At 47.8% G+C, this 27,365-nt stretch overlaps 1 protein-coding gene across 1 annotated transcript in view; it reads right to left on the bottom strand.

The window, feature by feature from the left end:
- TMEM255A (transmembrane protein 255A) overlaps positions 1 to 24,628 on the bottom strand; it is a 50,880-nt gene extending 26,252 nt beyond the window's left edge. Inside the window, exons 1-5 of the mRNA XM_044235497.1 lie at positions 24,400 to 24,628; positions 17,637 to 17,779; positions 7,407 to 7,469; positions 5,303 to 5,392; positions 206 to 274 (exon numbers count right to left, since the gene is read on the bottom strand). Of these exons, the coding sequence (XP_044091432.1) occupies positions 206 to 274; positions 5,303 to 5,392; positions 7,407 to 7,469; positions 17,637 to 17,779; positions 24,400 to 24,457 (423 nt within the window). The 5' untranslated portion in view covers positions 24,458 to 24,628. The remainder of the gene's footprint in view (positions 1 to 205; positions 275 to 5,302; positions 5,393 to 7,406; positions 7,470 to 17,636; positions 17,780 to 24,399) is intronic.
- Positions 24,629 to 27,365: the final 2,737 nt, after the last annotated feature.

The following is a 27,365-nucleotide window of genomic DNA, read 5'->3' as shown; positions in this document are numbered from 1 at the left end:
GCAAAGTAAATCTGATTAGGTCTCAGGAGGCTCCAACCTATGACCTTGGCCTCATTAGCACTTGTGCTCTGACCCACTGAGCAAATCAACTACAGACACCTAGTGGCAAGCCTTAGGCCTGTGAAAAGGAGTAAAAGAAAGGGGGGTTCCGGCAGAACAGAAGACCCTCCCAAAAGGTAAGGCACGCAGCCTCATTCGGGCTCACCTCCTCAGCCTCCTTCTGGGATGTCTTGGGGACATAGTGGCACCGGTTAGCGTAGAGTGGTTTCAGATCCTGGAAAGGGAAACAGCAAACCAAAGAGTCTGGGTTTTGGAAAACAAAGCAGCAAGTGCTCTGACTGGTAATAAAACATCTGAAAATGCGCACACGCGCGTGCACGCACACACGCACACACACACACACGAGCAGGCAGCGGGTCGGGTTAGTTTCTGAGAGCGGCTCATCTATGGAGCCCAAGAATCTGAGGATTAGAGACAAATGTTCTCGTAACTGCTTTCCACCGGGCCACTTGGTTAATGAGAAGTTAGGAAATTGACTGAGAAATCAGTTCCTTGAAATTTTCTCTCTGGTTTTCTTTTATTTCTAGTCTCCATCTTCCTGCCCAGAGTCCCCAGGGAACAAGATGCAGCACTCCTGCAACATGGTATTCCCAAAAGGAGGGAGCCCGGCTCCCAAGATGAGGTCTCATTATCACCTGAGCTCAGGAAGCAAGCCCCAGGGGGCTGAGCAGCTGCTGAGACTGCTGTAGATTCCAACTCAGCTGAACTATGAGCCATTTTCACTCAACTACACAGATTAGATGAAGACTGTGACCTCTGAAAATACCGCGAAAGCCCAGAAGACTGACATGGGGCTCAAGGACAGTTGACTCCTGGATTGGCCAGCTTCCTGGTGAGGGAGCTCTCGGGCATGGGGGTTGGGGTTGATCAGATAGACACGATACAGCTCTGCCTGGGAACTTGCAGGCAGGGGATGCTGTTCACTTTTGGGGTGATGCTAAACATCCCCCAAGGGGTAGGGGGCTTTGGCCACAAGCAGGCTAGGATGGGACAAGCAGTTTCTTCAAAGTGACCTGCAGAGTTTGGCCAAAGCACCCTCCCTCCTGTCCCCACTTTTCTCACCAATTTTAATAACCCTGGTGGTTGCTTTTCCCCACACATGATTTGCCATCTCCTGTTCCTGGTACCCCAGGGCCTCCAGCCTCCCAGCCTCCCAGCCTGCAGCCCCACCGAGGACCCAGGACTTTCCATCATCAGCTTCTACGTGAACCCTCCTGTCTGTCCAGCGTTGGCTTAGGCTGGAGTCAGGCTGGAAAGGAATGAAGATTCTCGTGCTCGTACACAGCAAGGTTTATTTTCCATGCTTGGGAAGTAGCAGAGACCCTTATTATCTTGGGAAAGGGGAGGCTTGATGTGCTGGTCACAGCCCTCCTGACCTTCCGGTTCTGCAGAAAGTGTTCAGCCACCAACTAAATGAAGACAGACACGTTCACACGTGATGCTTGCCCACGTGCCGCACCGGGACCCCCATCGGGAGGTAGGAAAAAGTCACTCAGCTCAGGCTCGGCAACCTTTTTAATCTGAAGGGCTACCAATCCCTGAGTGAAGAGACAGAAATGAAAATTGCTTCATGAGCAATAGTGAGTGGCTACTCTGTGCCAGGCCCCCTCAGGGCGGTTCCCACCCATCGTTTCGTTTGGCACTCAGACAAAGCCTGAGAGGGAGGTTACTGTGACACAAAAAGGTAAAGTAACCTTCCCAGCTGGCTAATGGCCGTGTTATCGGGAGGACAAGGGAAGGAAAATAGGAGACGAGAGAGAGAGAAGGAACAAGACACATTTAGAGGGGTGTGTAAGAAGGGTAGGTCTTGAGAGGAAATGCACACGCCCCCCCCAAGCCAAAGAACAGGGCAAGATGGCACTGAAGGACTCCAACAACTGAAAAGCTGGCTTAGGGGCGCCTTGGCCATCACAGTAGCTAGAGCATGCAACTCTTGAACTCGGGTTGTAAGTTCGAGCCCTATGTTGGATGTAGAGATTACTTTAAAATAAAATCTTTTAAAAAATACATTATTTATTTAAAAAAAGAAAAAGAAAAGGCTGGCTTTAGCCCACCCAAGCAGTGCTAGGGTCCAAAAGTGCCTTTCATTAAACTGGCCAATAGATATCGCCATCTGTCAATCAAAGCCTTCTTCCTCAAAACTCCCTGGGTGTCCGTGAGGACTGGCAGATATCAAAGGACAGATACAGCGTAAGCAGGAAGGTTCATCCAGCCTTACCCCAAATCTCTGAGTCCAAAGCCCCACTGCAGGCCACTAACTCTAGGAAGTACTGAGGGCCTGGAGTCAGAGACAAGTAGGCAGTCATTAGAGGAAACTTCCAGTAAAAATAACTGGAATTTTCCCCATTGCCTCGGACGGAGGCCAGTGATCAAAAAAACATGAGGAGGATCAAGGATATGCAAGTCAAAACCACAAGGAGGTACCACGTCCTTCCCACCAGGATGGCTAGAATTAAACAGTCAGATAGTAAGAGTTGGCAAGGATGAGCAGAAATTGGAACTCTCGTACATACGCTTCTGGCAGGAATGCAAAATGGTGCGGCTATTTTGGAAAACTGTCTGATAGGTCCTCAAAAGGGTAAACATAGTTACCCTATGACCCAGCAATTCCATTCCCAGGCATATACCCAAGGAAAATGAAAACATGAGACCACACAGTACGTGAATGCTTACGGCAGCACTATTGGTAAAAGCCACAAGTCAGAAACAACCTAAATGTCCACCAGTGAATGGACAAACCAAGTGTGGTATATCCATACAGTGGAATATTACCCGGCCATAAAAAGAAATGAATCACATGGCGCAGTGCGATGAGCCTCGAGAATATCACACTCCGTGAAAAGAAGTCAGGTCGCAAAAGACCATAATATATATTATTCCATTAATATGAAAGGCTAATTAATGTAGGGAAATCTATAGAGCCTAGTGGTTGCCTAGGGATGAGGGGAATGGGGCATAGGGAGGTGAGAGCCCAGACTATGGGGTGTTGAAAACCTAAAATTGATGTGGTGATGGTTTGCTTGTAACAGTGAAGATACTGAAACCTGTTGAATTGTACACTTTAAATGAGCAAATTATATGGGATGTGAACTATATCTCAATAAAGCTGTTTATTATTTTTTTTAAGATTTTATTTATTTGACAGGGAGATAGAGAGCACAAGCAGGAAGAGCAGTAGGCAGAGGGAGAAGGAGAAGCAGACTCCTCACTGAGTGGGGCTCCATCCCAGGACCCTGGGATCATGACTTGAGCTGAAGGCAGATGCCTAACTGCTTGAGCCACCCAGGAGACCCAATAAAGCTGTTTAAAAAAAAAATACACATCAGAAGTGGGAGGAGGAGGGAAAAGGAGGAAGCCATTTTAGCACATGATGCCATCAAAATCTACTGCAGGCTTCTTGGCCACTAGGCCTCTGTTACCATGGAGACTGCCTCGGAGTGAATACTCCTTGTCAAATGGGGATAATAATGTCTGCCCTACATATCTCACAGGATTGCTGTGGGTCTCAAATGAGATAATAGATGGGAAGGCACACTGAAAAGCTAAATGCGCTCCACAAAAACAAGGCATTATTGTTACGAAAATGGCTCCTGTTGAATGCAACATAGCACCCACGCTGGGATTGGCTGTAAGCTCACTACACAAATAGGTGTGTACTCAGAGGGTAAGATGCAGAAATGCTAAGACTTGTTATGTGAAGGTGGTAGGTTTGTGGATGTCACAAGTTCCCCACGTGTCATTTTTCTTCTTTCTAAGAAGAAAAAGACGAAGAAGATGGCTGCCCTCAGTTAAGATCAGAAGGATTGGGTCTGATATCAGGGCCTACATTTAAATTCTTGACCCCGAAAAGAAAACTGGGCCAAGAGCCTCTCTCTCCCACCCCTGACTCTGCCCCCTGCCCAGAAATGACCTCCTGAGTCACCAGTTCAGAAACTCTTTGTGGGACAGCACTGACCACATGAGTTCCTCTAATCCTGGCCAACAACGGCCATACGTTCATACGACCATACTCAGGTCACTGCCTCAGGACAACTGGCACTATTTGCCAATATCATTAATCCAGAGAAGCTTCGGGTAATATAGGTTTGATCTAAATTGGCTGTTTCGGAAAACAAAACATTTCCAACTAGCTCACGAGATGTTTTCACTTTCTGAACAGGAGTATCTGTGTCTGTCATGGGGACCCAGTAAGTTGCTGTGGCTTGCGTTTGATTTTGGTTTGTGAGTGATCAGGGCTATGCTATGACCACCCTGGGACATAGGCACTTTTGCTTTTGTGGGCCCCTCTCTCCATTAAAAGATAGTGAAAATTATATTTTCTTTATTTTAATTATATCTAATGACTGCTTTGGTATAAAGACAAATATATTTATATGTGAAAACTTCTCCTTGACCTAAAAACTCATCCCTTTTCTACTGATTTGAAAAGAAATGATAATATTTATATGAAACCCTGGAAGTACCATGGGTCATAAGCACTGTGCCCATTGTGCCTAATGGAGAAGTCAGCCCTGGCGGAATAGTCTGGAATAGTGTGGAATGGCAAGTACGAAAAGAGGGGCAAGGGCTCCTGTGGAGAGCCACATAGGAATGCCCTGTACCCCAGGCTTCCTCAGAGAAGAGCCCGAGTTTGGGTTTCAGGATTCAAATGGCCTTTCTCAAGGCACAGCTTTGAGGATTTGGCCCCTCAACTCCAGGACTGGGTTCTGAGTGGAAGCTTCTAGCCCTAGGGTTTTCTCTGGACCCCAGTCACATCACTAAACACCAACCCCTGTTATAGGGACAGCAACGTTCAGGAATCTGTGAAGAGGTGACTCTGTGCTCAGGGTCTGTTCCTGCTGCTACTGAAACCTCCAAGGCGCTCAGAACTCATACGCCTTCGCGCTTCTCCCTACCTCTTTGCCCCCAGCATCCCTTCCAAGCCATTCCCGGGCCCCAGTGCCCTTGCCTCTGCCTTTCCAAATCACACTTTCATGTCAAAGGCGATTCAGGGAAGCCTGTCCTGGCTATTGGAGTCCAAGAGAAATGGCTCTGGCACTTAGAGTTCATACCCCCAGCTTCGCCCTGGTTCTCTAGATGACTGGGGGTCATCCTCAGCTTGACGCTCAGCGACTTGAGACAGGGATCCCATTTTCCCCCTCCTCTGGACCCGGCACAGCCCTTAGCACACACACCCCGCACACGCTCAGTGAAGTCTTGCTCTATGACACGCTTCCTCTGACCCAGGGTTGAAAGTACTCACAATGTGTCTGGCAGCGAAGACCCCATCGACGATGGCACAACAAAAGGCCGCAATCACACCGAAGCTGATAAAGACGATAGAAGCCACCAGCTGCGGGGTGGGGGGGGGAACACAACACAGGTGTCTGTTAGCCTTCCACTCTTGCTGCTCCCGGATACTACAGGACCCCCAAGAGAAAGCTAGCCAAAGGCGAACTGTGGCCGGTAGCCCCACGGGGGTGCTTTTTTTCAATCTCTCGGGATGAGTGAGGGGAGGCTGGGGAGGCTGGGTTAGGGGCCGCTGAAGGCATTTTTTACATCTTTGGGGCAAGCTAAGAAATCCACTCTGTGAGTCTGTGAGCACCGGATCAAGAGGAGGCTTTGCTGATACCGAGCATACTGTCTGCAGAGGAACATTCTCTCCCTGTGGAGGAATTTGACTGTGTGTCCCTCCCTCCTCAGACTCAGAACGATGTTGCACCTTTGACGTCGCGTAGCCCAAAGCCCTGTTTTATTTACTGTGGGGTTGGAGGCTCAAAGAGCGGAAGTGGTGCGTCCGGGGTCCTCATCCAGTCTACAGAAGAGCCCGGTGCCCACCAACTCCCGTTCCTCTCGACCCCTCACTGTGGGCAGCGATGGAGATGGGGACAATTCTGAGTTCCCACACAACCCCACCTGCCCTTCTGCGTGGCTGAGGAAGGCACATTCAACTTATTAAGATTTAAATATCGAAGACATCTCCCAAGGATGGAAGTCTCTGGAACCGATCAACTCTGTGTAGTACTTAACGAAAATTTTTAAGAAAAAGGTCTGCTTGCACCAGACTGCCCTATACTCTGATGATGTTAGATAACAAATTTCCCTAATAATCTGTCTTCTGATAGAAGGGAGATAGCACAAGCTGATGTGGGGGAAGGTGCTTCCAGGGCTGGGGGTGGGGGGTGGGGATAGGTGTCCCCTAAACCCACCATCTGCCCAGGGTCGATCCTCAGAAGGACACAGAATCAGTCCTTTTCTTCCTCGAGGTGTTTGTTGGGGGAAAAGGGGAGAAGACCTTGGCATTAAACTGCTCTCCAGGGCAAAATCAAATCAAAGTCAAAGCTACCCTAAGGTTCTCCTTCTCAGCAGGCTGGGAGGAAATATTTCTCTCCTTCAGGATTGTTCAGAAGCCTCTGCCCATCAATCTCACTTCACAGCGCTACAGAGAATTGGTAAATAATGGATGAACGCTGTCGTGAAATTGGCATTATTAGCTATGCGATGATCAGCCCTGCAATTAAAACTCCCCCGTTATTTTGAATAATGTACGCCCAGAGAGCAAACAGGACTGGCGGGAGAGGCGGGGAGTCCAGGTGAAATGGAAGAAGCGCTCCCCTGAGGGAATTCCCCACATTGCTGGGGGAGAACAGATGGTTGGAGTTCTTGTCCCTGGAGCTATTACGTTATCTGATTAAACTTGCTGTTAAATAGACCCCATTATCAAAGTCTAGATGCCACAGAGGCTTGTGCTGGGGGAGCCTAATCAGTGCACCATCTGACCACTGTCCAGGCATCCTCATTTACAAGCGTCTAAAACTGTAATATGCTTGTAATTCGGTCAGTGCCAGGAAATCCAGCAGCTTGCCCTTGTGGGCCCCCATTAGGACATAGAACCTCCTGTTATCTGCTCATTCTTCCTTCGAACCTTACAACACACTTCACTTCGAGCTCTGGGTGATGGGAATACGTTCGGTTGGCTCGCTGTTTTGTCTTTGGCGGGCCCATTTGTTGTAACTGAAGTCTCCTAGAGGGTAATATCCTAAAAGGCAGGAATCCTCTGCAAAAACTTCCCACAAATTTATGCATCAGAGAGGGAGGAGGGAAGCAAAAGGCAAGATCCAGAATATTCTATCCCTTTCACCTAAGGAGACTAACCAGGGCACCAAGGGAGTGTCGGGCAAGACGGGAACAAGTCCCATACCACAGGGTCACTTTAGAGTAAGTTCCTTGGTGGCTGACGAGAAAAGGCAAAGGAGCATTTTCTTCTGTGGCCTGACCTGGGAAACCTTAAGAAGCATGTTAGTTACCCATATGAATATTGAGCTTTTCCAGATGAAGAGTACGATTCAATATCGATGAAAACTTACCATCTGCCGTTTGTTCTCAACAAGGTTTGATCCGATGATTCCAAGGAATGATCCAAAGCCGAGCTGCAAGGCAACATGGCAAACATATGGGAAGGTGATCAGCCTGCTCATGCAATGGATGGGATTCAGGACAACAAACAAGGTCTGATACGACACATGCAGCTGTTACACAGATACGTGTTCAATAAGAGTATTTCTCCCACCATTTGTCCATCTTTCCTTGTAGAAACGGATCAGACCTAAGAAGAAACTCATGTGCCCAAAAACTCAAAGCAAAGGTCAACCAGAGCTTTTCAGAGTCTGCCTATTTCAATGTCAATATTTATTACCTAGCGCGTGACTGTAAGACTCAGTAAGAGACATATAATGGTGAAAAGCACATGTTATAGTCTGATATATATATATATATATATATATATATATTTGGAAAGGAGATCATCTACTCTGATACATGGATTACAAAGTAAAGATTTGAAATAGCGATTTTTGATGCATCCGGCCCACTAATCAAACCCAGGAAGTGCTTTAGAAATCAGCAAGCACCTTAACCTAGACTTAAAAAAAAAAACCCTATTTTTTGAAAGCCTGTATTTGTGGCTGACCCACTGCAATTTATGTTAGCACTTATTCACCTCTTCTTCCATCTCTGCTTCATTTATGGACAGAAAGCATTCATTAGAGGGTGAACAGAAATGGCCGTGTAAAGCCCTAAAAAAACAATCTCCCTGTCTAAGTGGCTGGAATGATGGCTCACTGTAGCAGGTCCCGCTTTCCTCTCCCTTCTGCCATTAGTGGACTGAGTCAGCCAGGCTCAGCTGCACACAATCCCTAACCAATGGCTGTAGGTAGGGATAAAAATGGAATAAGTAAAAAGTGGTGAGCACGGACCAATAAATCTTAACACACGCTCGGTGATGTAGTTACAGGTCTCTCTAGCCTCCCTGATGGGCCAGGTTTCCATCTACAGCTTTACCGTGGCTCATAGGGGCATCTATTTCCATCTGAGGCCCCCCACGCCTTACAGCTGAACTTGGAAATCTAATGGACCGAGGGCAGGGCAGAAATGGGGTGGGGCAACGTGGGGGCACTGAGTGCTGGTCTCAGAAACCCAAGAATGAAAGGGAATGAACGGAAGGGATGAATACCAATTTCCAAGGACTCATTTGGCCACTCAGCCAGCAACACTTCTTGGGAAATAGACGCCGATGTGCACGAGGGTATATCCCACGCCCCCCAAGACTCTACTGAGAACATCCACACTCAACAGTTAAACTCCGCCCACCTCGCCGCAGGCTCTTATTTTAAATGTAATTTAAATGTCTTGTCGTAAAGTATACTGATTAAAACCTGGTTCTCGCACCAGCCTGGGTTCCTACCCCAGCTCTTCCACCTTTGTCTGTGGGATTTTGAACAGACGGATTGGCCTCCTTCAACCTCAGTTTCTTGATCTGGGAAATGGGGGCTCTAGCAGGGGCTACCTCATTGGACTTGTGCAAGCATGAACCAGGAAGATACATCCCAAGAACTTAGAACAGTGCTTGGCACACAGTAAGTACTCAGTACATATTGTTCCCGTGGTTTTTACTATTTTTGAAGACATTTACCTTTGGAGCAGCTCTAACCTAATTTGAGCTGGAAAATCCTATCATTGTTTGCTCAATTTCATAAGAAAGCTTCATGTTTGCTCTTTCCCCTGCCTGCAGTATATTCCGCAGTTTTTATTTTTCAGGAAGAATTCTGTGACTAGTCTGTGCTTGTGCCATTCTGGACCACTTGGGAAGATGGAGAGAAGGTCGGAGGCAGCTTCTCACATGGAACTGAATGGTTAAGTCTGAGTGGTTTATCAGTATCCGCAGCTGCTTTGTTTAATGTCTCCTGAACCCCAACAGCAGGCTTGGCCTTCAGACGGGAAGCAAAACGCTCAACATTCCAGGTGCTCTCAAATAACTCCCTGATGGTAGTGGCCAGAAGAGGTGGCTGAAGCCTCGTGGAATTGACTGGAAAGACAAGGCACCTGGGACTTGAAGTCTCAGGTCAGCCAGTGACTTTATCCAGCTCCCTCCCTTTCTCTCCATTCCATTCAAATCCACTCTGATTCATTTGGTTTTTTAATATTCACTAAATACTTGTGTCAGATAATAAGACATGACCTCTGCCCTCCAGCAGTTTGTAGTCCAGTGAAGGAGAGACGGACCGTGGGTTAAGGACCACAAGAAAGGGATAAAATAGTGCTATAGGAGAAGATAATCCTTCATTTTGTATTACATCCCTGGCCCCACTATCCATGAACTGTGTGACCTTGGACTAGTCCTACCCACTCTGCGCGTCAGTTTCCCCATCTATACAATGGGAATCACAACTAACTACCACACAGGGCTGCCAGGAAGATGAAAGGAGATAAAATATGTAGTGTGACTTCTACTGGGTATTTACCCCTCCAAGACAAAAATACTAATTCAAAAAGATCTATGCACCCCTACATTTATTGCAGCATGATTTAGAATAGCCAAGATATAGAAGCAACCTAGGCGTCCACTGATAGACAAATAAATAAGGAAGACGAGGTGTATATACATGCAAGGGACTATTGCTCAGCCATAGAAGGATGAGCTCTTGCCATTTGTGGCAACATGCAAGGACCTAGAGGGTACGATGCTAAGTGAAATAAGTCAGACTGAGAAAGACAAATACCATATCATTTCACTTATATGTGAAATCTGAAAAAACCTAAACAAATGAGTGAACAAGCAAACAAAAAGTAGCATCAGACCTATAAATACAGAGCACAAATGGATGGTTGCCAGAGGGGAAGGCGGTGAGCGAAGGGGAGTGGGAGATACAGGTTCCCAGTTATGGAAAAATAAGTCATGGGAATGAAAAGCACAGAGTGGGGAATATAGGCAATGGTATTGTCCTAGCATTGTATGGGGACAAATGGGAGCGACACTCGTAGTGAGCAGAACATAATGTACATAGAAGTCGAATCACTATGTTGTACACCTGAAATTAGTTTAACATTGTGTGTCAACTATACCCAAATTAAAAAAAAATTTTTTTAATTAAGTGTGTGTGTGGGGGTGGGTACCTGGCTGGTTCAGTCAGTTAAGCGTCTGCCTTTGGCTCAGGTCATGATCAGGGGGTCCTGGGATGGAGTCCCACATGGGGCTCCCTGCTCGGTGGGGAGTCTGCTTCTCCCTCTCCTTCCTGCTCCTGCTCTCTCTTGCTATCTCTGTCTCTCTCTCTTTATTTAAAAAACAAATGAAGTATGTGGTGTGAGTCGCATAAGGTAGGATGCTAAATAAATGGTAGTTCTAAGATTTCACAAAGGAGGAGGCATTTTAAATGGGGTCAAAGATAGGTAGAGTTCACCAGGCAGGGAACTATAACATCTTTTGAGTCATGGCTGGAAGAACTCACTCACCTAAATGGCAGGTTGATGAACTCACCAGTGTTGCTAAAACTACCGTACATTTGAAATGCATCGAATTTAAAGAAGCATGTGTCCTCCATTTTGGTCACAGTAATGCTATGGAAGTTTACCGGAGCTGATGCCATTCCCATTTGATAGACAGGAAAATGGCGGCCGAGAGAACTGTATGGACTTATCCCCGCTTACAGCAAGTTAATGACAGGGCCAGGACTAGTCCACAGGTCCCCTGACCAAGAGCTGGTGTTCTTTCAGCCACACTGTGCTGCATTTGTGGTGCGTTAGTAGAACAGAGCCCTTCGTCACTGCCCCTCCCTCTCCAGGAAAGAAGTTCCCTGCAAGGAGGGAATGAAAAGTCCTATTTGAGGAAGAGCCGAGGGGTTGAAAATTAAAAAGGACAAATCAACAGGACTTCCAGAAAGTGGGCAGTTGCTTCTAGTCAACTGTTTACTCTCCTGAGGCCTTGGAAAGGAAAGCTCTGTGGTCACCCCTTAAGAACTGCATGGAATCATGGGAAATGCAGACCTTTGGACCTCCATCTTGATTCCCCATTACCTGAATAAATAACCAATTTGCTTTGTTTTGGCTGCCCTCCACTCATTGAAGAAAAAGTTAAACCATTAGAAATCAAAGTCAGATTTAAGGGCTCTTTTTGGACTGGGCCCTGTAACTTAGGCTGATTCCCAGTCATTGCGGCAGACACCCAGCTCTGATGCTCAGAAGGATTAGTCATTTAATACATGTTAATTGGACATCTACTATGCAGCCCGGCAATGTGCTAGATCTGTGATTTGGAGGCCAGAAGTTGGGGGGGTGGGTTATGATACCATGATCAAAGAGACCCAACCTCAAGAAGCTGTAATTAAGTAAACTGGTCCAGAATTTCTTCCCATAATCCTGAAATCCACAAAGCTGTTAAAACCAAAAGGTTGTTTTTGTTTGTTTGTTTTTAAGATTTTATTTATTTATTTGATAGAGAGAGATCACAAGTAGATGGAGAGGCAGGCAGAGAGAGAGAGAGAGAGAGAGAGAGAGATGGAAGCAGGCTCCCTGCTGAGCAGAGAGCCTGATGCAGGACTCGATCCCAGGACCCTGAGATCATGACCTGAGCCGAAGGCAGCGGCTTAACCCACTGAGCCACCCAGGCGCCCCAGTTGTTTTGTTTTGTTTTGTTTTTTGGTAACTAACTTGGTGGCAAAACCTTGGACTGATGTGAGATTATTTTATAATCTTTATCTACTTAGTATAAAAATTCATAGTTTATTAGAGAAATATGAAGGAGCTGCTTATGGGGGTGTTCTTAAGACCTCACTGGGATGTTAGATAACATAATATATGCACTGTATTATCTTTCTAAAATTAAAAAAAAGTCTACATTTTCAAACACATTTGGCCCAAGGATTCAGATAAGGGATGATGGACCTGAATAAATAAAGCCAAAGAATATGGTGCAACAGATGCCATAAAGGGGGATGTAGGTATTTTCTGGAACCATGAGTAGGAGAACTCTATGGTAGGGAGTTCAAAGATGGTAAACACCACTGTGGACGCCTGGGGTTGAAAAAACGTCCCAGCCATGTCTTGAAGTTGGGATAGAACAGAACGTCTGGATCAATAGATAGAGAGAGCTGAGGGAGAACATTCCAGACCAGGGCAAGCAATGAAAACCACAGCAACAAGGCAGAAAAACCCAAGTTGTGTTCAGGGCCAGGAACTGACAATTTTGGCAAAAGAAGGGGAATGGGAGAGCAGGCCAAGGGCACCTTCAGTGAGCCCTGAATGACAATGGTAAGGAGGCAACAGGGAGCCAATGACAGAATTTGCCGGCATTAGACATCTGATTGAGCAAATCCAGATTCGAGTCTCATCTTTGAAATGGACTTCTAAGGTAGGAACTTTATTTTAGAATGATCTTATATTTTAGAAATTTTTTTTTAAAGATTTTATTTATTTATTTATTTATTTATTTGACGGAGAGAGATCACAAGTAGGCAGAGAGGCAGGCAGAGAGAGAGGAGGAAGCAGGCTCCCCGCTGAGCAGAGAGCCTGATGCGGGACTCGATCCCAGGACCCTGAGATCATGACCTGAGCCGAAGGCAGGTCATATTTTAGAAATATTTTTAACAAGAGGTAGACAAAATTTCTGCCCAGTCCACAACAAACCACAAAATCCCCCTATCCAGAGCTTTGTACGTTTCCTTAGCAGTCAATTCTTTTAATCTACACTTTGTTGGAATTAGCAAGGGTCCTCACATGTGAAGCTCAAGCCACACTTGCCGAAAGAAAGTTTCTGGGCTATTGCCTCAAATGATGCCTGTTGTCTCAGTCTCCTACTCTCCCATGGTAACTCTGATACAATTTTTCAATTCACACACACACCCACACCCACACACACACACACACCCCTTGGAAATGGGGCTGAAACTCTTATTTTTTATTTTATTTTTTCCTGAAAGGAACCCCAGGCTGGTATGGGCCTTAACAGAACGAACAACAGCTGGGGAGAGGGTACAAGAATGAAAGGATTTCCACGCTAATCAGGTGGCCAACCCCATCTTGTGGGTTGCTGGGGAAACACATTTCAAGGCCTCATTCTCCTGGATCTAAGGTTAAAGCGTTACAGAGAAGGAGCAGGCTCTCTCCCTCTGGCCCTTTTCAGCTTTATACAACAACAACCGAGCCCCCTGTTTTTTTAGGCCTCCGCTGCAGAAAGCTCACGGAAAACTCTTCAGGAATGGAATACGTCTTGAACATTCGAGGACAGTAAAAACCATAAGCCAGTTTGTCTTTATCGGTTTTCATTTTTTAAAAAAAATCGCAAAGTTCAGCTTGTACAGATCAGCACGTCTTTAACAGTTTTTTTTTTTCTTTAAAGATTTTATTTATTTATCAGAGAGAGAGAGGGAGAACAAGCGATCACAGGCAGACAGAATGGCTGGCAGAGGCAGAGGGAGAAGCAGGCTCCCCGCTGAGCAAGGAGCCCGATGTGGGACTCGATCCCAGGACGCTGGGATCATGACCTGAGCCGAAGGCAGCTGCTTAACCAACTGAGCCACCCAGGGGTCCCAGATCAGCACGTCTTTAAAGATGCATGTGTGTACGTGTGTCTTAGGATGATGGTACCACATTCTAGCTCAGAGAGAGTGGGTTAGGCTTGATTGTAACTCACCTCACTGTACAAAAGCATCTCGCTTGGCAAAATACATGTGCCCTAGAAAAGTTTCACCTGAGTTTAAGCTCTGCAAATATAATTACATTTTAAAATGCCCGAGATCTCAATATTTAAATGGATTGTATGTAAGGTAACTCTTCTTTTAATCTAATAACAGCTCCCTGATTTGTCTGTTTCAAAAATTTAAATTCTTGTGTACTGTTAACACATTTAACCAGCAAATTAATTGGAGAGAGCAGAAAGGAAGTTTAGGATGATAGTTAACCCCAAAACAGCAGAGTTCCAAGTAGCCTGATATTTGTCACATTTCTATACAAGATTCATTTATATTCCAAGTGACCAATCTTAAAATACTCTACTACGTTCATTCAGGTTTTATGGCTGAACATATTTTAGTTCCTAGGTTTTAGTTCTCCCTGTTGTTGCCTTGTTGCCGGGTTGACTCAAATTAGGTTCTCCTGTGGCTATTTATTAAAATGCAGATTCAATGTGTATTACTTTCTCAATCAAAAGTTAGCTCATCAAAAGGAAATTCAGGTTCCCCGCCCCTACCTGAACCTCCTGGATCAGATTCTCTGGGGGGCAGGGAGCTGAGGTCTGCATCTTCCCCAGCTTCTCCTGCTCATTCTTATGCACACAATGGTGGGGAAACCATTGGCTTAGAGTTTATATAGTACCTACCTCTCTGATAACCAAAAGATTCGATTAGTGAAAGCACTCCATTTCCGGATAAATCTGGATTTCTCAGGCCTGGGTGGTTACTGTATTTGTTACCACGGGATCTGACCTCAAATGCATTTTTCCGTTTTTCAATCTGCAATCTTCCCCATTCATTTTCGATAATTAAAACCCATTTTAAAAGAAACAATCTACAGGAACTCCGAGAGCACCTTTTTTAAAGGTTAAACCGTGGGGGCACACTGTCCTTTAGGGATGGTTCTCCTCTTAACATTTCTATGTTAGCTTTTAGTGAAACACACACACACACACACACACACACACACACCACTGCTTCAACTTCCAGGCTAGCTGAACATCAGGTACCCGAATAACAACAATCACAACAATCACTCGTCCTCCTTCCTTTGTTAATGTACTCTAACCTAGCCACCCATGGGCCCATATTCTACAAAGAAGGTTCACAGTCACCATTCTAGAATAGGAGTTCCTACTTTTAAACGACACAGAAAGCACCTTTTCCTCACCCATGAATCTTGGCCTGAGCATTTGCTCCTCCATCAGAAATATTCTACAAAGCGCAGCTACCTGAGGCACGCAAAGTCATACAGACCCTATATAAATTGCCTTTCCAAGCCACCAAAGTGCAATCTTACCTCCCCTTTCCTCCTCACCGCCCACCCCCCTGCTTGTGTTTAAAAATAAAACCCAATTCTGCTGACAACTGGCTTTCTTGCCTCACCACAGGAAGTGGACTGGGTGAGTTCTCATATCACATGTTTAACAGAGGGCACTGAATGGTGTCTGTGGGACACCTGCCGTTGGCCGGGGGGAGCCCTGCCGGCCCAAGGGCCAAGACTGGGGAAGGAACTTACTGGGCAGCCTTCAGCTCCTGGGAGGTGGGAGGCGCAGCCCGAGTCTGGCTAACCTGGGCTATTGAGGAGGCTGACTGTGGAACCCGTGGCCTAGGCAACCCGCGTCAGGCTTGGTCACTCACAGTGCGGGCTTGTCAAAGGCATCCATCTTTAATCCTTTCCTCTCCCTTGACTTCCCTCTCCAACCCCACCTCTCCAAAAAAATAAAAAGGAAAAGGAAAGAAAAAAGAAAAAAACCCAACAACACAAATACATCTGACCTCTTTGCTGTACTTAAAAAAAAAAATTGTTCTAAACTTCCTTCCCGCTCTCTACAATTAATTGCAAATTATAATTGGGAAGTCATACGATTGATAGTGAAATATGACCCAACCTCTAGAGTTAGGCTTTTGGGTTCAACAGGCAGTATGTGCCAATCTGAACGATGTTCATGTTTGTTTCTGTTTTTCTTTTCTTTTCCCCAGATTTATTGAGGTATAAAGGGCAAATGAAAGTGTCTATGTTTCAAGTACATAACACGACGATCTGGCATAAAATGAGGTTTTTGTATATTAAGAGTCCAGGGGTTTCCAGAGCGGATTGCTTGCACCCCGGAGATGGATGGATAAAGCAGTCCACAGATCTATGGAAGAAACTACCTGAACTCGCGTTTCCCATTTATTGTTTATCTAAAATGGTAAAAAAGAAATTAAGCCTTGCAAATTTTCAAGAAACGCTGTCACTGGCACCCCGTCCTTGTGAGATGCCAAGGTGGGCTACCTTGCCGGGAGGAAAGCAAGATCCTAGCAGCGACCAGTTGTTGTTGATGGCGGAGCATTTAATGTGTACTCGGATTGTGTGATCTAGTTTTAACTAAACCAGTCCCTACAAAATGGGCAAGTGCTTTGGAAAGGCTCCTGCTAAGAAAGCACAAATTAAAGATGACCCTAATAATATAAGCAGAAGTGAGCCACAAGAAAATGGCAAAGCTGACGCTTCTCTCAGGATGAGCTTTTTGTCAGCCACATTGTGGGATTGACGTTAAAAAACAAGGATGCCACCTTATACGGGGACAGATGGCAGCGACACTTGTGAGAGCAGCCGCATAATGTCTAGAAATGTTGAATCACTACGCTGTACGCCTGAAAGTATTGCAACATGGTGTGTCAACTCTACTCAAATTAACAAAAAAATCTTTAACCAATGCCAATGATAATCTAGTCATATCTGATATGTAGGCCCCAAACATTCAAAATCATCTAGTAGGGTATTTCAAATAAGGATTTATAGCCACTATCTTTCACGTTCATTCTTTGAAATTTTAGTGTTAGTATGAAGGTATTAAAAATTGTTTTTAATCTAATCTTTGGATTTCCATTTTTGTATGTTTTAGGAACATGCCTAAAACTTACAAATGAATAAATACATACATTTTAGAAGTAAATATTCCGCATATCTTTTCTGATAGCAGTGTAGGAGTACTCTGGAGATCAGTGCTGTCGGTCACAGAGCATCAAGCTGTCCTCAGATTTCAGGAAGATCCGGGGAGCCCCATTATATATAGGAGAGCAGATGCCCCAAGAGGAAAGGACCTTAGGCTAAGGTTAACACTGCTAGTTAGTAACCTCTCCTAGACCGGAAAACCAAGGTCCTAAAGAATGAGGTGCCTTGCTTGGGATCAACCACTATTCTGGACAGAGCCCCAATTCTTCTGATTCTCAGTCTAGTGCTCTTTTTTTTTTAAGATTTTATTTATTTATTTGAGAGGCAGAGATCACAAGTAGGCAGAGAGGCAGGCAGAGAGAGAGAGGTGGAAGCAGGCTCCCTGCCGAGCACGATGATGCGGGGCTCTATCCCAGGACCCTGGGATCATGACCTGAGCCGAAGGCAGAGGCTTTAACCCACTGAGACACCCAGGTGCCCCTCTAGTGCTCTTCTTAATGGGCCCAGAGTTGCCTCTCTAAACACATATAGGGAAACCTCAAGGAGGAAAAACTGAGCAAACTCTAGAAACTCAAGCAGAATTGAAAACCGTCAGAGTAGAACCTGAAAGATGAGCCAGAAAGCCACCAAGACCTACCTACGCCTTTTATACTTACAATAACTCCCGGGTAATAACCTCCGACGGTCACATTCTGGGTCCTGGTGGTGGCAGCAAGGCCCACCGTGAGAATTAACACGGACACAATGAGCAAGGTCACGGTGACGTAGATGGAGTTTCGTTTCCTTCGATTGAAGGCTCCTGAAAGCACACAGAGAAGCTGAAATTGCTCATTTCGGCCGGAGAAGGAATGGACTTAAAGGAAAAATCATTAGGAAGGTCTTCCTTTCCTACTTCAGCTGGTCACTGGGGTTATCTCTGGGGAGAGGCATTACTGGGAAGGGATGGCATTTCAGGTTTTTTGCCATGGTCAAGTGCCACGTTTATAATTTAAAAAAAAAACAACAACCATATTTCCATTTGGAAAATGAACAACAGAAGAAATCTTACCAGTTACATAGAAATGAAACAAAAACAAATTTGGGGGCTTTCAGCATTCTGTAAAAGATGTGTCACACCTACTTAGTAGAGTGTTTTTTTAGGCTAAATTATGAGGTGTATGATAAATGGGAAGTGTGCGTGTGGAGATATTAAATGAAAATATCTTAAAGCCAATATGCGACCAAGAAGGGTTTTTTCATAAGCTGGAGATAGGAAATTTCATTTTCAGTGTAAATATCACAACCAAGCCAGGTACTGGGATTTTTTTTTCATTTATTTCTGACATTTGCCACCTCATGTATAAACTTTAAAATGGTGTGTTGGCAAGATCTGTCACATAATAAATGTGTGTAATAAAGTAAGTGTTTGGAGGCCATTAGTCCACAAAGATATGTATCAGGGGAGGTAGATGGGGAAGATTATAACTTATACACATTTAGGCTTATGTGAGGGTGACATAAATATAAATGACAAGAAACCCGTTCCACTCAGTGCTTATCAGACACGATAGCGCAAACCAATATTTTTTTTGAAAACAGGCTTATTAAGTCAGATAGAAAAATGGTATCTAGGCTCACTTTTGAATTTAATTAAAAAAAAAAAAAGGAATCGAGCACCGCCCCACACTCTGCCTGCATTTCTGTGGCTTGGGGAAGGGACTCTCAGCGGGAAGTACCAGGCATGAGTTCCCACCTAGGAGTTCTGTAAACAGAAGCAAAGGGGGGCGGCGGGGGTGGGGTTTGGTGGTGGGAGTGTCTAGTTCTCTAGCGAGAAGGATGAAGCAGCGGGGAGCCTTATGATGGGGTCGCCCACCCAGGCAGCTTGAGTGGCATTTATGGGCCTAAAGAGGCCACTAGAATCTGCTCCCAGGACCTCGTCATTCTGAAAGGCCTCACTGCAGCCTCAAGGCAGCAGCCGCCTTTGAAGCCGCCCAGACTGCACCATTGGGAGGGAGGGGAGAGGGGAAGAAGGAAGGGGGAGGGAGGCGAGACAGCGAGCGAGACCCAGGCCAGGTGGGGGAGGGAAGGGCTGTGGCCCGGCCCGCACAGCCCACAGCCGCTCTGCCCTCCTGGTGTGGACGCAGAGTGCCAGGAGTGCCAACCCTGGGTTCGAGCCACCATCCATCTTGTCTTCCCCAGTGCGGGGCCCCGCCGAGGGCTCCAAGGGAGGTGGGAGGGGCCGGCGGTCTCCCCTGACGTCAGCCTGGAAAGTGAGGGACATGACTCATCAGGGTCATTTCTAATGCGATCCCGGTCTGAGACTATTTCACATTGAAATGTAGAAGTAGCCGGAGCCCTTATAGGCTCCCACAGACTATAAAGAGCCAGACCTCGACCTGGGAGCAGAGGTGGGGAGAGATGCAGATGAGGCTCCCCTCCAGTAGGGCCTGAGTCCGGCCTCCATAAAGGACCACTAGTGACACCTGTGACATCAGGGCCCTTGGTGAAAGATGGCTGTTTGGGATGCAAATGGCAAGCTGACTGGTCGAAACGCTGGGAGCAGGGCTGGGAGAGGCGGTCTGGAGGGGTGGGGCAGGGGAAGGGGGGCCCAGGATTTATTTCCTGTTCACCTGAAGCTTAGTTATCCTTTGTCCGCATCTGTGGGGGGGGGGGCTAAATGAATGTCTAAACCAGGGTCCCCGAGTCTGTTTGATGAGGGGTGCTTCTCGGTGAATCTGCGAGTTGGTTTCGCAGAGGGGCTCTAACCTAAACCTATCAACATCGCCTCCCCATTCCACCTGCCTTCTCCTCTGTCTCTCACCCCATCTTAGTGCTCCCCTGCCTCAAATGAACAAAAGGCAGTGAGGGAACATCTGGAGACAACAAGGGTATCTCTATGACACCAAAAGTGTCTCAACACCTCACACGGAAAACACACAACTTTAGAGACTAAACGGGGGGCGGGGGAGCGTGTGTACGGTCTTTCTAATATTTTTCAGTTTCACTCGCCTGCTCTTTCCCTGCCAAGTGGCTTTAAATCCTATTCACAGCTCTTGGGTCTCCTTTCCAAATATCACTCTAGCTCTTAAAAGCACAGGAGCCAGGTCAGAAAAGTGACTCAGCAAACCACATGGTGTCATTTGAAAATCTATTTTTTCCCCCCTGCTTTAGAACCTGAATTGAAAATCCAGTCAGTTGAGAAACTCGGGCAAAGATCCTACAGATTGACAGGGGCCTTGCCTCCGGATAGGATTTGCTTTGAAAATTCCTAATAAAACTCTCATCACTAGGTTGAACAGCTTTTCCCAGTCTCCTTCGCAGCCTCCCCCAAGTCACGCCCTCCCCCAAGTCACTAGAAGGAGTATAATTGTGTAAGATAAAATTATTTCTAGTGGCACCTGGGGAGCTGACCATCATAAGGAACCCTGGAGAGGGGGCCAAATGCTTTTAAAAAGTGAAGAATCACCTCTCCATTTACCTTTAGTGTCAATTCAACTTAAAAGTCACATCTACTTAGAACAAGACACACCTGTTCTCTGAACGTGTGGTTCAGGCTTCTAAAAGGTAGCTCATTGTGTCTGTTTAGGACATTTTCCTGGTGGTTGTTTCGTTTTAGAAGGGAGCCCTATTATTAGGGTACAATTTGGGGCCTGCCTTAGATGTTCCCGTGAACACAGGAACATCTGATTCTGATTTTGTCTAGTTAGTCAACCCACCAAAAACCTCCGGCCCATACCGTAAGGTGCTTAAACAAAGCTGGAGGTACTTGAAAACGGTGCCTATCGAAGTGTTTGATACCTAGCGAGCAGTCAATACTTGTTGAATAAACAAGAGGCAACATATCAGAATTGTTTCCCTTCTAATCAAAAAGACGGGGGGATTGTATGAATAAATATAAGCTGTGTTCGTAGAGATGATTTTTTAAAATAGGGCACACCTGACGGGGTCCCCAGAACTAAAAGGCTTCTGGTCACCTGGTACCACACACCCCCAGTGTCTCTCAACTGGCCTGCCTACTTGGCGCCCAGGACATTTCTGTTTAAAGGACAACAGCCACCCCTGCAACCAACAGCAGTGGGAGAGTCTGAAATCCAGTCACTGGCATCGCCTGCCCCCCTCCGCCCCCAGCAGCCTCCCTGCAGAGCTACTGCAGCCCTCCCTCTCTGCAGTGCCCCACCCCCACCCCAGATTCCCCGTGACGCTCTAGAAGCACCCAATTATTTGCTGTCTCCACCCTTCCAGATACAGCCTGGTCCCCCCCTTGGTCAGAGTCCCCACCCGCACTGCAGTCTTTGAGTGTGCGTCCCTCCCTTCCTCTAAAACCTGCTCAAAACTCACCTCCTCCAAAAGTTTTTCTTCCCAAGCCTACTGTATTATAATCGCTCCTTATTTCATGTTCCAGAGTCCCTATATACTTTGCTCAGTACACATGTTAACTGTAAGTGCTACGATCACCGTTGTAATTGTGGGTCTGGTACACAGCCCATATGATAAATCCAGCTCCAGGATGATGTAGCTCACAAGAACGAAGGTGTGGGCGGCCAGAAGGCGGGATGACTGTGTCTGCTTACTCATGTTTTACCTTGTGCATGTTCTTGATTACCCCCTTGATTATAGGGTGTAATGGCTATCAGAGTGCAGCCAGGACAAGGGCCCAGTAGCCTGTCCTGTACACTATGTTGTCGATGACTGGCAATTTGGGGGGCTCGTCTTTTGAACCAATTAGGCTTTGCTTACCTGAGTCAGCTTTGCCACACAAGGAGGGTCCAGGGAAGTCCCAGCCTCAAGCAGCCGGAAACAGGTGGCTGCCCACACAAGAGCCTCAAGACTCTGCCAATCTCCCAAACATTTCCTTAAGGGTGCTGATATCCCGCACCGCCCCCGCCCCTCCCCCCTCTTGCAGTTCTTTAACCAGAGGCGTCCAAGGCCGCTGGTGAATTGTTATTGGGAGGAAAGGAGGGCCCCGCTGTAGTAGAGGTGCCTCAGAGCCTGGGGGCGGTGTTGCAAAAAGGGAGGCGGGGGTTGCTGGGAGGGGGGTGTAGGGGCGCTGTTCAAATGACCATCTTCATATTGCCAAGTGCCCCCTCTGCTCCCAGCCTTGTACGAACTGCTCATCCCCAGGCAGCCAGCTATCATAGTGTGCAGGCACCTTGGTGCAGTGTGTGTCTGTGTGTTTTAAATGTTATTGTTTGGGCTGCGGTTGTGTCGTGCCTGTAGGGGGGAATCCCCTCAGAAATGCCATCCCCTGGGGGCTGAAACCCTAACCCCCACCTCCACTTCTCCTCCCCCGCCATGCAAGGGAAGGTGGCTTTGCCAGAGCTAAGTGGGAGTCGCTCCTAAACAGCCTAGACGCTGATTCAGGCCTGGGTTGTGCGGGCCCCGAGCCAGGGAACTCCGGGGAGACTCCCCTGTCCAAACTGTGGAAACCCAGGGTTACCACTCAGGAATTTGCTAGTGCCCTCGGTCTGCGGACTTTACAAAGCGGGAGGCGTGGAGCAGCCTCGCGCGTCTGGAAGGGCTCTATGATCCTCCTCCCGCAGTATCGAGTCTGGGCTGAGCGAAGCCCACTCAGCTTCTTGTTGCGTTGACTTTTCGAGAAAACTCAAGACTAGCCCAGGGCCCCTAGGAACCCAAGAAAGAACTCTCTTCGTCTTGCTCCCCAACCCACAGAGCCGTGTGTCAAGCAGCAACATTTAAAGCCCTGGACCCTTAACCCGCCCGCTCCCCTACAGGCAGGCGGCCCAGCGCGGGAGGCCCGCTTTGCAGGTGGTTGTGGCCCGCGGTGGCATTGCGCGCCGCGGGCGCTCGCACTCCCCCCTCCTCCCCGGCGCAACAGTCTGGCGTCGGGGAGCCAGGGGCTGCGCTGGCGCCACAGCTGGCCAAGGTGAGGAGTACATTGCGTGTTCCTGTGTGCGCGCGCGTGCGTGTGTGTTTGTGTAAGTGAGTGTGTGTGTGTGTGTGCCTGCGCGCTTGTGTTAGACAGCTGGAGGGCATCTGGTACCGCTAGGTTCTGGATTCGGACCCAATTCCTTGGCCTCATTTGGACCACGTTGCAAATAACTAGACCTTAAAAATAATAATAATTTTTAAAAAATTCTTATGCTGAATATGCAAAAGCGTTATATATACGGATCTTCCCACCACCGGGGAGATGACACTTTCTGGGGCCCCTCCGGTGAACGAATTCTGTTGAGATCCAGTCTTACGCAGGCAATAGGGAGCTCACATAGGGGGTTCAACCCTCCTCCCGCCCCCTCCTCTTGAGATGTTCCCGCAAATTCATCGGAGACCTAAGCAGATTGGATAGCAGGAATTCTGGACAGAGGAAATTTGCAGAATGTAAAGTATGTTGGCAAGAGATAATCCGATTTGGTTAGAGTGTGTCCGAGGCGAATTTTAAGATTAGGTGGGATCATGGTTTGACAATCCCCTCCCGCTCTCCCGGGCTCCAAATTAATTTCTCCGCCCAGTGAAATCATAGGGTTTGGGAAGGTGCCTAACAGCTGAGGGGGACTGGGTTTGTGTTTTGTTTCTAACTACCAAAAAGCAGCTTCGAGGGGCAGCCAAGTTGATGCCTAGAGGTAGCTGTCCCCAGATGTGATGAGGAAAAGTGTTGAACCAAATCAGGCTAGTGGGTCCCCCCTCCCCCTCCATTCCACCCCGAGAGAGAAAGCGCGACTTCAGAAGATGCGCGGGCTCGCTCTGGCTCTTTCTTTCTCGCGCTCTCACTCGTTCCCCCCCCCCTTTTTTCCACACTCACGCATTTTTATTCCATGCATTTGGAGCAGAATAGGAATCAAATTCAAGGAATGTTGATCCTGCTGCTGCAGATGGCAGGGCTGGGCTGTCTTGAGTGATTCCTTAGGAATTCCCCTCCCGCCAACCCCCCTCCTTTCTTCTCCCCCCCCCGCCCATCCCCCAGGGTTGCGCAAACCCCCCCTTCAGCGAGGTGCAAGTCCGCCCCCCCACCACTGCAGCTCTGAATTTCTGGGCACCTTCGACAGAATTGGGAGGGGGCAAGGACTCTGCTTCTCCTAATGTCGTTAGTCGTGAGCTCTTAGAAGTGACGGGGACTTTGCAAAGAGGGAGCGTCGGATGGAAAGCGAAGGCGCAGGTTGCAGGGAAGTGTTTTGATTCCCAGACAGCTGGAATTTACCACTGGCTGCAAGTCTGTCGGCACACGCACACAAACACGCACACACCCGCACTCCGGGGCAGGGATACTCCGACGCAAGCTTGGCGCTCGCATCTCCGCGCGTCGCCCCCGCCCCCCGCCGGGCCGCTCCCCTGGGGCTTTGGTAGGCAACCCAGACGCTGGGGTGCGCGGACCCCTACCTCGCCCCGCTTCCCGGCTCCCGGGGCGACCCGGCGCTCATAGTCCAGAAGGCAGTGCACTCACCCCTAGCTGCCGCCGCCCCTAGGAAGGGCGGCTGGACTTACCCATGGAATCGGGCAGGGACATGTCGCTGGACCGCTGCTGAGTCAGGGACTGATGCATGGTGAAAGCTGCCCTGTGGCCCCGGCCCCCGAAGCTGCTTCACGCGCCCCCGGCTCAGGGCGCCCCGCAGAGCATCCTACTCCGCGGCTGCCGCTCCCCGTCCCTCCGAGAGCTGAGAGAGACTGCCTCTGGTTGCGAGCTGCAGCCCAAGTGCAGCCTCCCCCTCCCTTCCCCTCTTCTCCCTCCCTCCTCTTCTGCCTCCCTCTGCTCCGGGAGGCAGCAGCATTGGCGGTCCGAGCAGCGGCGTGCGCTTGCGCAAGACCCCCCCTCCCTCCCCCCTCGGCCCCCCCATCCTAGTTATCCACCTCCCAGCCTCCCAAGCCAGACAGGGAGCCGTTTTAGCCCCTTGGGGCTCAGGGCTGCGCAGAGAAAGAGAGGGAGGCTACAGCCTGGGGCCAATCGGCCTTCTCTGTAGTTTGGAGAGAGGGTCTTGGGCAAACGTCCTGTTCTAGGATTTATAATTGGGGTAGGGGGCAGAGTCAGAGGTTCAGAGCTGATGAATACACACACACACACACACACACACACACACACACACACGAACGAGCGCACGCGCGGGGGAGGGGGGACACACACACACACACACACACACACACACACACATTTGTGCAGGTTTGGTCTTAGTGCTTCCAGAATGACATAATGGAGCTGGAGATGATCCAGAGAAGGGCCACTCTATAATCAAGGGGTTGGGGGAGGGGAGAGGGGGCTGCCATATGAAGATAGATTAAACAAACGCAGACTCTTTAGTCTAGAAAGATGAAGGCTGGGAAGGGATGTGACCAGAGTGTATAAAATTATGCAGAGATGGAGAGAGGGAACACAGCCTTATTCACCAGATCTGAGAATTCTAGAACCAACAACCCCCTAAGAGCTAGAAGGAGATTCAGCTAAAGCAAATACGACTTTGCATCAGCACCATTCCAGTCTGTGCTTTGGTCAAGATGCTTTTAGGTCAGGGGTCTCATTTTCTCATCGCAGCAGCCATGCAAGGCAGGAAGAGGAAGTATCCATAATCCCATTTTACAGATGATGAGACTCAATCGCAGAGAAGGCACGGAAATTTTCCTGTAACCACTCAGCCTGTAAGTGGCAGAGGTGGGATTTGAACCTAGATCTGTTGGACTCAGCTATGGCAGCTGAAAAGGAAGATTACTCTATATGGCATATTGAAAACTCAAGGTACTCTAGCCCCAAGAGGGACAACAGGATGAAAACGCCAGTAGCTTTGGAAAAAGTGAAACAGTCATGGCTGCCAGTATCCACTGTGGATTGCTAAGGGAAACTGAGGGTGAAGGGGGACTGTCCTTGATCTTGGAGGACAGCAAAGCCCCTCCTAACCGATCCTTCCAGGCCCTATTAAGATATTAAGCTGGAATCACTATGTTGTCTGCCCAGAGAGTGGCTTTGAGTCCTCAAAACAGCAGCAGAACAGAATGAGGCGGAAGGTGAAGAAGAGATGAACAGCAAACTGGCAGTTCCCTCTGGCAACTCAGCCCTGTGAGCTCCGCATCCCACGGAATTTACCTGTTTGAAGGCATCCATTCTGTTTCAGTGAGAGCTCCCACGTCCTCACTGCCAGGTCTCTTTCCAACCACCTCCCCTGATGACTGGGGCAACGCTCTCTCCGTGTCTTCCCAGAAAAAAAAGAAAGAAAGAAAGAAAGAAATCAAGTACAAAACTCTCCTGAGAGTCAGTGGAATGGAAGAGAACTCAGGTTCTTTCCAGCTCTCACTGATCTACTGGGAGACTTTGTTTCCTTATCCACAAAAGGAACCAAGAGCCCTTGCCCTTTCCCATCTTCCAAAGGAAGAAGATGCTTCCTAAAGGTTAAAAAGGAAGCCCTTTGTAAAACACTTGGGCCCCCGGGGGTCCTGCTGAATGTCTATCAGCAGCCTTACACTGTAGATGTGGTTTAGAAATCTGCGATATATGTCTTAGATAGAGACAGGATGCCCACTGGTGTACACATGTGTGTCTTAAGCATGCTTGGCTCGAGTGTTAATCTCCGTAAGCCCCACAAGGGCAGACAACAGTCCTGTACTTATATTTTTGCCGTGTTTGTCTTCAGTCCTGTTTACTTATCTCTCCCCACCCTCTTCACGTTAAGTATCTCATGTACCTAATGTGAAGATCTCCTGCAACCAGCACTGATTTCTCAGGAGTACTTCATAGCTAACTGGTTTTGTTTCTGTGGAAGTAGTCTTGAAAAAACGAGGGTTTAGGGGCGCCTGGGTGGCTCAGTCCTTAAGCATTCGCCTTTAGCTCAGATCATGGTCCCAGGGTCCTGGGGTCAAGTCCCACATCGGGCTCCCCGCTCAGCAGGAAGTCTGCTTCTCCCTCTCCCACTCCCCCTGCTTGTGTTCCCTCTCTGGCTGTGTATCTCTCTGTCAAGTAAATACATCTTAAAAACAAGAAAGAAAGAAAGAAAGAAAGAAACGAGGGTTTACACAGGCAGGGAAAGACAGATTTCCACATTCTTTGGAGATTTGGGCTCCCCTCTAGCAACCTGAGAGCTAGAGATCCCCAAAGAAGCCAAATAGAAACTTGCTACTGTGCTGGTGTCGGTGGACAGAGGCCTTTCCAACTTTAGCACCCTGCCCATTAAATGACACAGAGGGCCCATGTAATTTGACTTTTATAATCAAAGCCATAAACGAGTGAGGTACCCTTAAGGGGGGGAGGGGCTTGCTTTATGCAACATCTGTATTCCCAAATCCTGCATGAAAATTAAAAGGTATTTTTTAAAAAGTATGAGAGGAGCTGGCTATTTAGAAGAACTGCCTACTTACATTTCCTTCATCCTGTCTCTTGGGGTACCTTATGGGACTTGGAACACAGCAGGCTCTCAGTCAAGTTAAAAATGACTTTGAGACCAGGAGCAGTGACCGTAGCGGCAGCTACAACC

This window comes from Neovison vison, chromosome X (assembly GCF_020171115.1).
Source record: "Neovison vison isolate M4711 chromosome X, ASM_NN_V1, whole genome shotgun sequence".
In the NCBI taxonomy this organism is placed as follows: Eukaryota; Metazoa; Chordata; class Mammalia; order Carnivora; family Mustelidae; genus Neogale; species Neogale vison.
The sequence above is the reverse complement of the archived record's forward strand: the minus strand, read 5'-3'. Positions and strand labels throughout refer to the sequence as shown.